Source organism: Bombus terrestris, chromosome 12 (assembly GCF_910591885.1).
Source record: "Bombus terrestris chromosome 12, iyBomTerr1.2, whole genome shotgun sequence".
NCBI lineage: Eukaryota > Metazoa > Arthropoda > Insecta > Hymenoptera > Apidae > Bombus > Bombus terrestris.
In genome coordinates this window covers 5,186,762-5,201,360 of record NC_063280.1, presented here as the reverse complement: position 1 = coordinate 5,201,360, position 14,599 = coordinate 5,186,762, and the positions used below count along the sequence as shown (strand labels likewise).

Here is a 14,599-nt window from a genome sequence, read left to right as displayed (position 1 = left end):
ATCATTAGAAAAATAGTATTCTAATGCTTTCAATAATAATAATTTGAATGAAGTTTGAATTGCAAAGATAATACTACTCTCTTTCTCTTTCTCTCTCTTTCAATATCTCTCAACGATATATTAAACCTTCGATTTCAGAATATTTCTATTATTATCAGTCAATGTTATATCTCACAAACACGAGCAGTTATCGCCGCTTGATAATCGTATTAGCTAGAAACACCGATAATCGTATAATTAATGTACCGATGATAATACGTAACATAAACCAAACGAGCTATAGAACAATGTACTAAATAATGCAATGAACAATTACAATTTTCTCTTCTGACGGTTATAATTTGAAACCGCAAATTTTAACGATTTGAATAATATTGATGAGGAAACAATGAGACAATTGAATGGGTACATCGATGTGTGTTACTCAAACACTAACATACGAGCAACACGTTGGTTTGTTTAACCATTACTGTAATTGTTGAAAGTTTCATGAACGTACATAATTACATATCGATGCTACAATTATAATTGATAAGTCATGCTTTACCGGTATAAGACGATCAAAAGGACCAAACAATGTCAAATATCATAGGCAAAGGAACGTATTTCTATCTAAATGTGAAGGAAAAGGAAATAGAATAATTAATTCAAAATTAGAGACAAATCCGTTCAGTCTTATTCGTTCGCTTTGAAGATAGTTATCGAGCTAACAAAGCGCACGAGAAACGTAGCTTTTGCAGTTTCATTCTTCTCTTGTGGATCTAACACGGCGGTCATGCCACAATTTCCGGCGATCGGGCATAATTTTTACTGTCCAAGCTCGGATAAACTTTACTCTGCAAGTAGAAACGAAAAAATTGGAAAGCAGTTTTCAAGTATCTTTTCGAAGTTGTCCTTCACGAGATTATCGGAAGTAGCAAAAGAGAAGTTTCGACGTGTATTCAGGGTGCAGCATCGAGAAATCGCTTCGACAGTGGATTCTGCAAAGGACGACGATAAAAACTGTTCATATAAACGAATGCCCTATTTATGTCGGAATTTTATGTTGCAATAATACTATAGGAAAATGAAAGTACTTGAATTAATTTCTTTCACCTATTTATCCACCAACAAAAGAAAATCCGAATAATACCTGGAGAAATGGAGAGAGTAGGACAGTCAGTGATAAAACGTATCTAGTTTTGTAGTCGCGAGCAAAGAATTTTGTTCATTTTAAACATCTCTGATGAAGATATGCAGATTACAGTTTAAATAAAAAGCTCGCTATACGTGACTCGAAAACAAGATCAAACAGAGTATATATTTATGAGCCATTTTTATTGTTTTTATGTGCAGAATTCATGGTCGAAATATTAAATTAGTATTAGAGTATAATTCGGTTTGGGCACACATTGATCCGATTACGGACGACGTTGAAAAATTTAATCATTTACGTCCATCGAGGTTGTACGATTCGACATATCGTTTCGCCGTTCGATTTAAGCGAATTTCGTCAGACATAGCTCTCCGTTTTTTTTCGATTCGAACGCTTGCCATGCGTTCAGGCGATTTCCAGGCGACTGAAAATGAAGCATCGGGTGCGCATCCGTTCGATGCCTATCTCGCGTGCTGGGTTCTCATTCAAAGATGCGGAAGAATCCGCTGCTAGAATCTTTCAGTTGCCGAAGTTCTCGTTTTTTGCTAGATACCAAAAGATCATTCGCTTCTTTCCTTTGAAACGATTGTGTAATTGTGTGTTCGACACAATTTATAATTTTCACTCAATCATGAGTTACGTAAACGTAGAATTTTTCCAATAAAAGAGTTCGATTTAAGGTGTGACTGTGGATGTGAAGTGTGATAAATGTTTCAATTTCCTGCTGCAAGAATAGTGGAATTGTTAGGTGAAATCGGTTCAACGAATATGTGAGAAACTCAAACGAAATCCTTTACGTATTGCAATGAAATCAGTTTACGCTTTCTTTTTGTTATAGTATTCCTACTCTATATATCCTTTTAAATTTTAATTCCATTTTATTCACTTTATTGAAGACTCTTCTATACAAACATATGCATTTCATATGTTTTAGTTTGGATTAAATTTTTAGCTGAAAGAATCAATAGTACGGCTGTTCCGTGTTTTTCACCTGCTTTATGTTTAAGAAGTTCGCGAAATTGGTCTTCTGTTACTTTGTAAATTTCAACTGTTTGATTCTACGCGCTTTCTCTTTAAACACGTTGGGAACGAGCACTTGCATTTCACTAAACTTTTTAACTTCCATATGGTCTACTATATAGTATATCTATATGCACCTGAATTCCGTAACTGTTCAAATTCACGATTAGATGAACTCGCTATACCATTCCACGAAGCTTTCCCATCCTTTGATTCTCTGACTCTCAAACTCGATCGAATTCCTTTGCACATTCCATTGTTTGATTCCAATGTCTGACTTTACTTAAACTCAAATGTGTTGGTATTTTGATTCGAGTGTGATTTCGAAATTCATTTCTAAAATCCACCAAGTATCCATTTGATCCTCGTTTGAAATACACATTCGAGATATTCGCTCGTAGAAAGTACTGTGAATTCATACATTCGCAAGCTGCAAGAAATTCATCAAACTCAACACTCGACCATTTTACCCGGCACAACGTTATATATACCATAAAAAATGTTTCGTATCGTCCTCTTCTTTTTAACGTATCACTTTACAACGAAACGTGGAAATACATATGTATCGTTCTCAAGCGAAACGACGAGTAAAACAACGTAATAATTCCGCGCCAAGAGAGCCTCGTTTCCCATTTGATCGAGTTGATAACGAAAAATAGCAAACAGCACGCGAACGGAAAGCGTACACGAAACGAGCTATTAATGATCCTCGTTGGTGGCAATATAATTACAGGAATTTCACAGAGACCATGTAACCCCCATCACGTTTGAACGTTTATCGAAACGGCCAGCGAGAAATTACGTAAACTGTGCACGTGGAAAAACGTGACCAGCACCGGCCGGATAATTATTTGCATTCCTTTTCCTATAACTGACGCTCCTCTTCGGCATGGTGTGCTCCTGTCACCCTATATCCCGTTCTCTGTCTGTTCGAAGCTTCGCGCATCTCGACTCGAACGGTACGAAGAGTGGCTCGTTTGCTCGTACCAAGAGCCCTGTTTCAGCGGTTGCCTTTAACGTCAAGCTTGCTGAAATGTATGCGCCCGCGAATGGCCACAGCTATACCGGTTGTCTCAAAGAGACACGTTCAAATATCGTATTAGCTCCTGAATTAAGAAATTCCGTGGTTTAATATCTCTCCTTTCACCGATATCCGTCAATTTTATTTTTAGCATGATGAACACACATACACACTTTTCAAATTATCGAAATTTTTTTTTATGGATCCGATTTGTGCAATATCTTTCTATAAAATATTAGTTATTTTAATACACATTTCGTATTTCGACAAAGCAATATGTAAATCACTTTACGTATATTTGCACAACTTCTTGGTTTTTAATAGACGAAGAACACGTTTCGATGCCGGTGAGACCAAGTATACGTTCCTATTCCGTTCCATCGGACACGTATCGATCATAAGCCATTCCTACAAATCACGCAACGCCCTCTATAAATAAGCTCGCATGCACATACATATCCGTTCACGCCTCCAACAGAGTACTAGATTTGCATTCGCCGAGAAAGCATCAACTGACACCGGTAATAAACTTCTGAATTTGTAGCATAGTAGGGCGTATTGATCAGTGGAAAGGGCACACCGGTTTCCTCCTAGCGGAAGTGGATGTTGCTAGCGGATATTGTTAGTAAGAGAGCTCTGGTATCGGGTTATTAGATGCGGTAGGGAGGAACAGTCTCGCGTTTACCCTCGCTGCGAACCAATTACCTCGAAGCACATCCTATTTCGTACGTTTGCGCATCCTTTTGTCTACTCAAGATCGTTCTAGTTGGTTTCCTCGTGGAATACTTTGACGAGCGACCGCGTCCGATTCCATAATTAATTCGGACTGAACTAATTCGTTCGAATTAATTAACGCGTCCGGATGGATCGTGACGGAGCAAGCGACGAAGTAACGAGCAAACTTCGGTTACAATGACGCGTATAATCGTCGAAAGCAAGTTCTTTCGAACGCGAACGGTTCACCGGCTGCTACGTCCTCTGCGCTTATACACGGGCCGGAGGATCGCACCGAAGCAAATAGCGCGTGAAATCGCCCCGCTGCTGTTCGAGAATGAATTATACGGAGATTTTTCTCCGCCTCCCCGCGCTAATTCTTCTCCGCTCCCGGCGCTTATTTGTTTAACCTGGCAGGCAGCCGAGAAAATTGCTAACTTCGCGAACCATTTCGTAATGGAATTATTTTGTTCTTGTATTCGGTACGCTCAGCCGCTTTTCAAAAATATGATATATCGGAAATCTGAGATTTCGAACTCGCCAATTCGAGTGTTTGGAAATTTGAATGAAAATTTGAGAATTGAATAACGTGAAGATTTAAAAACTTGAAAACTCGTTTAAGAAGATGTAAGGATAGAATTAAACATTTCCCTCAAAGACTACGTTCTTAATAAATCTAAACACACGAAAAATGTATGTAGGAATATAATATTGTAAAGAATTAATACGTACGACAATATCGCTTGACGCCTATGGTATTTCACAATTTCCAACGGCAAACATTTTGGCGCTGCAAGTAGCGGTAAATTGTATACAGGAAACGAGTGGAGGACGTGTTTATACGTTTGTCCTCAGTTCGCGAAGTACCTTTTCCAACGGTAGCATTCCAAACAACTGTACCGAGGAAAGGGAACAGTATTGTGCGAAAGAACGTTTCAACTTCTCTGGAACTTTTCTTGCTTGCCCGTAGTCCTGATGGACATTGCTAAAACGTGTCAGCTGCATCTTTTAGTCGTTTCAAGTCTGTTTTTCAGACACAAACGAATTATCATACACGGAGACCACGATGAAAATTAGTTTTCTAACTGCATCACACGAAAGAAGGAAAAAGGCGGTAATTTCACACACTTTGGTCTCTATAACGATGAAAAATTACAGAAAGTGATAAGAGAAATATAACGTGAATATCTATTAAAGTAATTAACGGATAAAATTCGAATGGGATGGAAATATTTTTGGATAATATTTTTTAGACGTATTTAAAGTAGTTAGTAGTAAAATGTGGCACGATTGCATTTTCGTCTTTTCTTCCCATTATATTTTAATCCCGTATTATCTAAAATTCATTTCAACCATCTCTTTATAAATCTCGGCTAAAAAGTTAATTACCTGAATAGTTTTGCAGGCCTTTATGTGTATTTCAGAGTCACGTTATCACGCGGTATATACTAGCAAAATTAAAAAGTAGGTTTCGCGTGCGAGAGTTGCGAGGAATATTCATGGAGGTGAATATACAAGTACGATATTTATAATCCTTATAAATAAGTTTTGCAGGCAGAACAAAAGTTTGTATAGATAAAATTTGACTGTGGATGTTTACATATTTAGAAGAAAATAGACGCAAAACTGTGCAGGCTATGAAATATAAAATGGAATGTATATTATAATTCGAAACAAAGTACTTATTCGTAAAGATTTAGTGAGTGAGTCATGTGACGTTAATAATTGATCTCGTTAGATATGATTAATATAATTGTTAAGTAATTTAATTATTATCTAGTAGTATCGGTATTTTACGTTACTACGATAGAAAAAGAATTCAAATTGGTTCGAGTACATCGGATTTAAGTAGATTACTTGATTCTAAGATGATTTACGGACTTAATAATAATAGAATACATCGTTAGTAAAGTTTTAGTGAAAGCACAATAAGACAGTAGATATTAAAAATAATACATAATAAAATTAATACGTATAAGGTACATTTCTGCAATATTATAGAATCTTGCAGCGAATCACACGTAACATTCATTGCATCGCTATATAAAGAGCTAAAAAGTTCGCGGAGAGTCAATAAAGCTAATTCACAAAGAGAAGAACAGTATTGTCCGGGAAGAAAAATGAAATCCGCTTAGTTTTACTCGATGATTCGGACTAATTGTTACATCGTTAAACAGAATGAAACGTTTGTACGCCATAGAATTGAAAATGTAAAGAGAAAAAAAATCGCCTTGTTAAATGGTTAAACTGTTTAAGTTATCATTTCGTATCTTCGTAAATTTCATATCCGAAATGGCTATCGATTACAAAAAAAAGCAAAAATGCAATTCTTTTAACGAATAGTTCTAAGAAAATCGAATTACAAAGATCGCACATATTTTACTTGAAATGAAGGAAGAAGAAATACCAATCTGAAATAATCAAGAGAAACGTAAAGGAAGAAATGACTCGAAAATGGCTTGAGTTGAATTGCTTTGAAATTTAAAGAGCAAATCGAAAGGTTTGGAAAGTTCGTTTGGTGAACGATTCGATGAACGAGTTCGAATTGTTTGCAAAAGTGATTTTCAAGTCTGACGGTGTTTGCTATGGTAACACAACAGTCAAATCGGAAAGGGTGAGAGGTTAAACGAACAATACGTGTCGTCGTTAACCTCTTGATTTGCTTGCGTATGACCCATCACGGTAAACAGCTCGGTCATCACTATTGTGGACCACACTGAATTAATTAATCCTTTCATTAAATCTAGTGCGGAAACTCGCGCACCGCTCGAATCTATAACGTGACACATACTTGTTCCGTGCGGTTTCCAAATTTAACACGAGGACTTTTATTTCTGTAGTTTCAATCATAGGTACCATATCACGGGCCGTAGTAATATTATTAATTGATGTACTTGAACAAGATAATATCAAACGATACGAATAAGCCAGTAGAATAGTTTAAGTCAACATTTACGAATGTGAAAATAACTAGCTGTAATGGAGAAGTAGAATTTTGTTCTATTAGACGCGACAACTTATACTGAATCCCAAAATGAAAAGTCTCGCACGTTATCGACTATGCTGATTTGAATCGATGAAAAACGAGCAAGCTTAAGCCTCGAACAACATTCGACAACCACGGTTACCTTAATACCTCGAACATCTCCAAGTTCCAAACACCTGTAGAGCTTACTTGCCCACTATGTCTATGACAGTAATCGTCAGCGAATCTGATACACGTATCGCGATAGTATCAAGACGTAGGATAATCTACATCCACAGAAATAGTAATCTTTCCAAAGACTACGTGATTTCCGAGAGTGAACATCGAAATGTCGCATAGAGCTTCGCTTTCCCAATATTGTTCCCTGTATCAGCTACTCCGGCAAACAGTCCGAGGCCGTTATCACAGGCACCACCGAATTAATTAATCCTTTCATTAAAGCTGCTGCGGAAGACCACACGGATGCCGACTGTCTGGTCGTAGCTGCTATGTCGCACGGAGAATCGGGTGTCCTGTATGCAGCCGACAATGTGTATCCAGTGGAAATGCTTTGGAGCCCTTTCCTTGGCAATCGATGCACCAGCTTAGCAGGCAAACCGAAATTATTTTTCATTCAGGTCAGTTGTCTTTTATCAATTGTAGATTTCAACGTGATCATCTGTTGTCGTTAATGAGCTTTAGATCGAATATCTATTAATATCGATGTACTATATTGGTGATCTTTTATCTGTTTTGCATAAGCTGACACACGTGCAAAACAATGATACGTTACAGTTCTATAATGATACACGATTATTTGATTAAGCGTTTAGAACGTAGTATCGGCATTCTGTCAATGACAAATATTCAATTTAAACCTTGCTAATGAACATGCTTCGGTTATTGCCAATAGATATCCTGAACCGCACACGATTCAATATTCATCCGTGAAAACTATTTGCCGTTTGCGAGAAGTTCCATGACGAGTTTGAAATTTAGGCCTTAACAAATATCCAGTCGCTGGGTAATCGATATTTAAATTATACGCATCACGTCGTAAAAGAGATGTTATTATTATAGAAGAAAATTCAACAATCTGAATCCATACTGAATTTATTAGCCATACTGAATTTATTATTACAAAATATTACTAAATAAATTGTAGAAATTGTAATATCACGAAAACACACACACATACACATGTATATGAATTTTCGCAATATCCGAGTAATTGAATAACTTCCTATAAAAAGAACTCAATTTTTCGCGTTTTGACGTTCGTTTTAGATTCACGGAGACATAATATTTAAAGAAGGTAAATACGATAGATGGTAGCAAAAGCAACGAGAAACTTGTATTTATGGTTTGCATGTATACTTAACTAAATTCTTTCCATGAATGTTTCGGTTCTTCAACTTTCATGATACTTCGTTCATTAGGGCTTTTCGCAGCAGCGGTGCCGAGTAATTTTGCTGGCAATTGAAGCGGGTGCACAACTAACAGCACATACGACGGTAGCTTTATAAATTAAAAGGACGTGCACGATTCTCGTGTGTATAAAAATCTGAATGCTTGCAATACGATCGCGGAATTATTAAAAAATTATTTGATCTTCAAAACGGAAACGGGAAAAGCTCAAGCTATAAAGCGACGACGAGGCAATAGGATAACGCAAATATTTCACACGACGATAACGTAAATCTTGATTTCGTTCGCGATGTAATCCAGGTTGACTCCCTTTCCATTTCTCTGCTTCAGGATGATCTTTTGAGGATTTGCAACGCGAAGCGCATTACCGTGGAAACGCTGTGTTTCCTAACTCTTTCATGGTTCCGCAAAACATTTATATACATGGTGCCTCTTTTAACTGGAAACTGCGAAACACATATCTCAGAAAAACGTGAACATGTCAAAGAAGTATAATATATCGTATGTAATATATATTAGAATATATAGCTTCTCGTGTGTGGAGCAGCGAGGAAGGTTTCAAAGTCGCGTAAATTTCTTTTAAGCGGAATACCATATTTCCTATTCATGATACGATAACGTTTGTAAAGACAAATCCAGCGAGACGCAATAATAAATTATTCCGTTTTATGGGAGATCGTAAAATTTTCTGAATCTTCCAAGCACTTTTAAATAATAACTTGTAACAGTTTTTTTTTTTTATTTCTTCATCCTGTTGTTTGCAAATCTCCTTTCAAAAGTACACGATAATTATCCACGGCCACGTACAAGAAACAATTCTATTCTTTCTTGAATAGTTATACATTTTTGATAAATACCATGCTCGAGACCATTGAAAATCAGCAACAGCGAAGCATTATATTTTTGTAAGGACATTGTTTGGCTATTGTTTGGAATGTTTTATCATTTCCAGTCGAAGCAAACAGCTTATATATCCCACAAGATAATGGAACTCTGTCGAAAGAATCGCATAATGCGCTGAATAATTATTACTACTTCCATGCAAAAGGGACAAAGCGATAACCGCGAAGAAAGAAGTTTGTTTATTCAGGAGAAAATTGTACTTCCATTTCGTTATTGTTTTACGATCTTCGCCATTCTTCCGTCCTTCCTTTTTCCGATAAGTTTTCATACGGTCGGCGAAACTACTTCCTTTTCTGAACTGAACTGAAATCCATACAGTCAAATCGTTTTCATCTGTTGGAGTCCGCGGCTACAGAATCATGTTTTGTGCGATATAATGAAAATTTGAAAACAAGCTGTTTGAGCATATGTCAATTTGTTGCAACGTAACGTTTTGTTGTGTTTCCGGTACAGTGTGTTACCCACAATTAGATTTGCGAAAATGCTCATTCGCGTTAACAGTGTTCCAATCGGTTATTGGAAATGCGGAGCCATTTTTGTACCAACCACAGAATTTACAGGATAAACTGGTAATACGGAGAAACACTCGACGATCGGCTTCTATAAACAGTACGGCCAGCAACGTATATTTCGAGGGCAAATTAAAATCGCAAAACAAATTTGACGCGATGAACTCGTTGACGATGTGTAGAATTATAAATATTGCTCGTCTGAGTTCACGCGAGAGCAATTAATTAACAGGGGGAATGAAAAAGACATTAGTACGTAATCGTTGAAATGGATACTGTGTTCTAATCAGAGAAGATAGTTTTTCTGTAAGAATTTTTTTTCTTTAAATCGACACGTATACGCGAGTCTTTTGATAACGTTTTCGATAAGCGATACGAGATACCTCATTAGTTATCAAATTTATGACAAAATACAGAAATGTTGGCCAGAATTTTATATTCTTTCGATCAGCGTTGTAAAAACTATAATGCTTCGTATAGAAAAAGCTGAAAACGGTCGATCTTCTGAAATGCACCCATTTACGAAGAAAGCACATACGTTATATGATGAAACTTTTGTATAGAACAATTTTTCAAGCAGTGCATAATTTAGCAGGTATTTCAGTGCGCAAGTAACGTACTTGTTACAAGTGATGGATCACAACGGGGTGTTTGAAAATATTTCATAGTCACAATAAAAATAGGAAATCTAAAGGTGGAGCAACTGACGGTTCAAAAATATCCAAAATTCTGCAAACGCCATCAAACACTGAAAATTTACGCTTCCTGATTCCTGAAATAAATTAACACACATTTTCCCTACCGTCGAATTTTCCATTGCTCGAATTTAATCCTTTCCTGGTTTCCATAGTTATTTAAAGCAACGTAGCCGCCGGGAAATTCGAAGTCAGATCCGAGAACACGCGTTCATTAACTTCTACTTTTTACATTTTTCTACTTTTTGCTCAGAGCGAGAAAGAGAAACTTTCTCGTTACAAGAAATTAATCCCAACCACAAAGAGTTAAGAGTTCGACGATAGGGGACACGTAAGGATTGAGGGAACAAGCTCGTTCTCGCTAGCGGGAAGAGGCACTAACGCTTGGGTTTTCCGGTTCTTCACAAGTGGAGAGGCGGCGCGCTCGCTAACGGAAGTGGAAAAGACGACATAGTTAATTATCCGTACGACGTTTCAAAGGAACATGAAAGAGTTTTATAGTTGACGAGGTTACTTCACAACTCGTTTAACGAGCTCTTGAATACGTACCACGTTGTGGACGTACCACGCATGACATTAAGTCGCGGAAACTCGTGTGCGGACATGATTACGTTTGCGATAAATGTGTAAGGACAAGGAGGAGCATCGACGTGAATTCGGTGGAGCAAAGAAACGTGCAGAATAAACGAAAAGTTTGAAAACCGAAGGTGTGAAAACTACCCAGTCGCTGCGCTCTTTTATTTTGTTGTTTGTACCTTCCTCTTCTGTTCTTTCGTAATTTCTTTCGGAACGTAACAATAACACCACTGTAATTTTCAAGTATTTTGAAATTGTAAGCAGTGATTCATAAATATGACCAATATCGTACGAAAATTCCAAAAAACATTTGCTTAAAATTTGAATTTATTTAAAAATAATAGCTTAGAGAAGTATTTTTCACGTTTACGAATATCTCTGCGATACGAATTAAAATTCATCTGGACCATCCAAACTGAATTTTTTCTCATCAGAGAAAATAACCTGAATTAAATAGAGAATATTAAACATAAAACTACTACCTCACAGAGAATATTAAACATCAAACTACCTCACGATTTATGAATGTTCAAAATTAACTTATTCTGTTATTCCAACTCCTATTCATCTTTTCACCAGCATATTCAAACGCGGCTAGTTTGTGGCGTTTTAAAGGTATATGTGCGGACATTACTTTTTGTCTTGCAATGTCCGAATTACATTTAAAGACACATTGAAGGCTCCAACTAGAAACGTTGAGATCGTATTCCTTCGCAATTTCTGCACAACTTCTTAATGTATCGTTGGTAACTTTAACCATTTATCTTTCAATATGAGAAGGTAACTTCTGTTTAGATCCACCATTCTTATTTTTCCCATTCCTAGTAGGATCGCATAAAAAATTTAATATAACTTTATGAGATCGTCCGAACTTACGTGCGATTTCACGAATTCCTAATTTTTGTCTTTTATATGCTAAGCTTGCACCTTAGTCTTTTTAGAACATTGTGCTCATTAAACGCTTCACAAAAGAAACGCTTGAAATAAGCACAAAATGTAGAAGTCGTGACTGTTCTGCTTTGATGATAAAACAGTTTCTGGTTATATCTTGACATATGCATAGACCATTTCAATGATTTTCACTTGAAATCTATTATTAGATATTTATTAAATTAGATTAGATATTACATGTATTTTCGCATCGTGCAATTAATTTCTTCGCATTATTTTCTTAAAGTTCGACAATGCCAGAAATATCAGTAGTGTTGTGCATATATTAGGCTGTCCGAAAAGATTTTTTCGTTTCATAAGTGAAATAACAGATGCACAACATTTTTTATTTTATATTATTTTACAGATTTATGTATTATCCATTTTGTTGTAATAGAATAAAATGGATCAAACGTCATTCAATAAAATTATATAAAATAAAACATGTTGTGCATCTATTATTTCATTTATGAAGATGTATATAAATATACGCAAATATAAATATACATGGTGACATTTGAAACAGGTTACGCGTTTCGATTAAAGCTTCATTTGAGAAAACCATATCTCAGACGGAGAAACCTAATATTTATGAGTCTTTCACGCGACGTGTTCTGCGATATCACAGATAGCGCATTTATTTAAGGTCCTGTTTCGTAATAATTCAGCGTGCATTTTAATCCAGCGTTGCTCGTGCGAGAGCCGCATAAATCAAACGGGTGGGGCACGTTTTATCGACTAACGACCGCGGAAAATCTGTAAATTTTACCGCTTTGTTCACGCGTCTCGTCCCGTAAAACGTTCTGAGATCGTTATTTGTATCACGTCGAATTCGTGTTCAGCTGACTGCTGTCACATATCGTCCAGCTTCGCAATTTTTGTCATTCTGAGAGCGATCCGCGCGAATCCTGTGACAGAAATTCGCTTGATAATGTTGTCCCTTTCGCGCATAGAACATTGCAAAGAAGATATGCTCACGATGCATAGAAGAAACAACGACGCACTCGTGACGCATATTTCCTCTTTCGAGAGAACGCCAATTGAAAAATTGAGAAATGAGAAGAAATAAACGAGGAAGCAAGAAGAGATTGGGCGGAATCGTGGAAAATAATATAAATTTACAGAATCAGTGGGTGAACATGTTTTGGAGACAGTACTGATTGCTAAGGAGAATTGGTTTTTGGAGATATTACTTTGGGATGAGTAGTAGAATGATGTACTTGTGGTGTAGGGATTTGTAATCATTGTATTCAACGAAGCTGGGGAAGATTTTTACATAATCGGATGCGTAATAAAGCAGTTATAACTTTTGATTGATTTAAATTCTTTCCCGTGCTCGCCATATCGTTTAGTTATACAGCTGAAAGATCTGTACAGCTTGAAGATTCATTTACCCCTTAATTTGAAAAAAATTATTTCCGTAAAATTCTGTTGAGTTAGATGAAAAATGTATACGGTGCAGTAACGTAAAAATCAAAAGGGCAACTTTACTTTACTTCACTTTACTTTAATTTACCTTACCGAGTAAAGTAGGTCTATTAAATTTAACGATTAGTCGATTAAATCTTATGTATACATGCCACATATTGTCGGAAGTCACAAATTTCTATAAAAAGTCACGCCTCGACATTGTAGCAACTGGCTAACGTCCGTCGTAAATTTGGAAAGAGCATTTATGACATCCGGTTGCCAATTCCGCTTTATGGCGAGCGAGGGCAGAACCTGCACGCCAATTGTGCTATTTCCGCAGTTAAGTAAAACGTGATTTATAGCGGAATAGCTGGTAACCAGTTCGACTGGAAGATCTGTAACGAGATTCTTTTCCATACTAAGTGCTATAGGTATATTAAGCCGAACTTTTTTTATCGATTGCCTTTATATTAACTTCTATCGATAAACCTTAACAAATACCAACAACAATATCAATCACGAACGTAACGTAATTCGAAACGGCGACTATCATTAACAGATTCCTTTTGTTCAACTTCGGATATTAGCATTTTGAAGGAAAATATCGTGTTTCGTTTAAACGAGCGCACAAAAAGAAACGTCGTAAGTTACTCGACCACTCATGTATGCGTCTTCTTTTTCACAGGCTTGCCGTGGAACGAAGCTGGACAATGGGGTGGAAATTATTCATGAGACGGATTCCACGCCCAGTACTACCTACAGCCTCCCTGCCTATGCGGATATTATGGTCGCGTACTCCACTTACGATGGTAGGTAGATGCATGTATTTTACATTTTTTACCTATACTTTCGACATACCTACACGTACACACGCATAGGTATGCATACGTATACAATGATTGACGTACGCATTGCGTGGATGTTCTGTTGGCGAGTGCGTGAACGAACTCCTTATTTCACGAGCCGACACGTACAACAATGCTCGAGCCAGGTACGTGCTCGACGAGGGCAAAGTTCCTGTTCTCGGTAGCACGAGAGAGATTGTCTTCTCGAATTCGCGTTTCAATGGATGTTTGGCTCCTCAATGTACGCGACAACGTGCGTGTGCTTCTGTTCACGCTCCTGTACGCTCTTGTCGGGTCTTCATTTGCAAGTCAATAGCCGGAAAGAATAGAAGGACTATAAATTTCTATGCTGGCTTTCCTTGTCATGTTCGCGGATGTTTGTACGCAATGTGGCGGATCGATGCAAACGTATTACACGATTTAGCACGGATGAAACATACCTTTTGGA

General features: G+C 37.1%; 2 protein-coding genes across 3 annotated transcripts in view; one reads left to right on the top strand and one right to left on the bottom strand.

The window, feature by feature from the left end:
• LOC100642860 (alkaline phosphatase) overlaps positions 1-14,599 on the bottom strand; it is a 221,775-nt gene that overhangs the window by 76,742 nt on the left and 130,434 nt on the right. The gene's annotated exons all lie outside the window — the stretch shown is intronic.
• LOC100646875 (caspase-like) overlaps positions 1-14,599 on the top strand; it is a 35,374-nt gene that overhangs the window by 12,492 nt on the left and 8,283 nt on the right. Inside the window, exons 3-4 of the mRNA XM_003399921.4 lie at positions 7,318-7,493; positions 13,992-14,115. Coding sequence (XP_003399969.1) covers positions 7,318-7,493; positions 13,992-14,115 — 300 coding nt within the window. The remainder of the gene's footprint in view (positions 1-7,317; positions 7,494-13,991; positions 14,116-14,599) is intronic.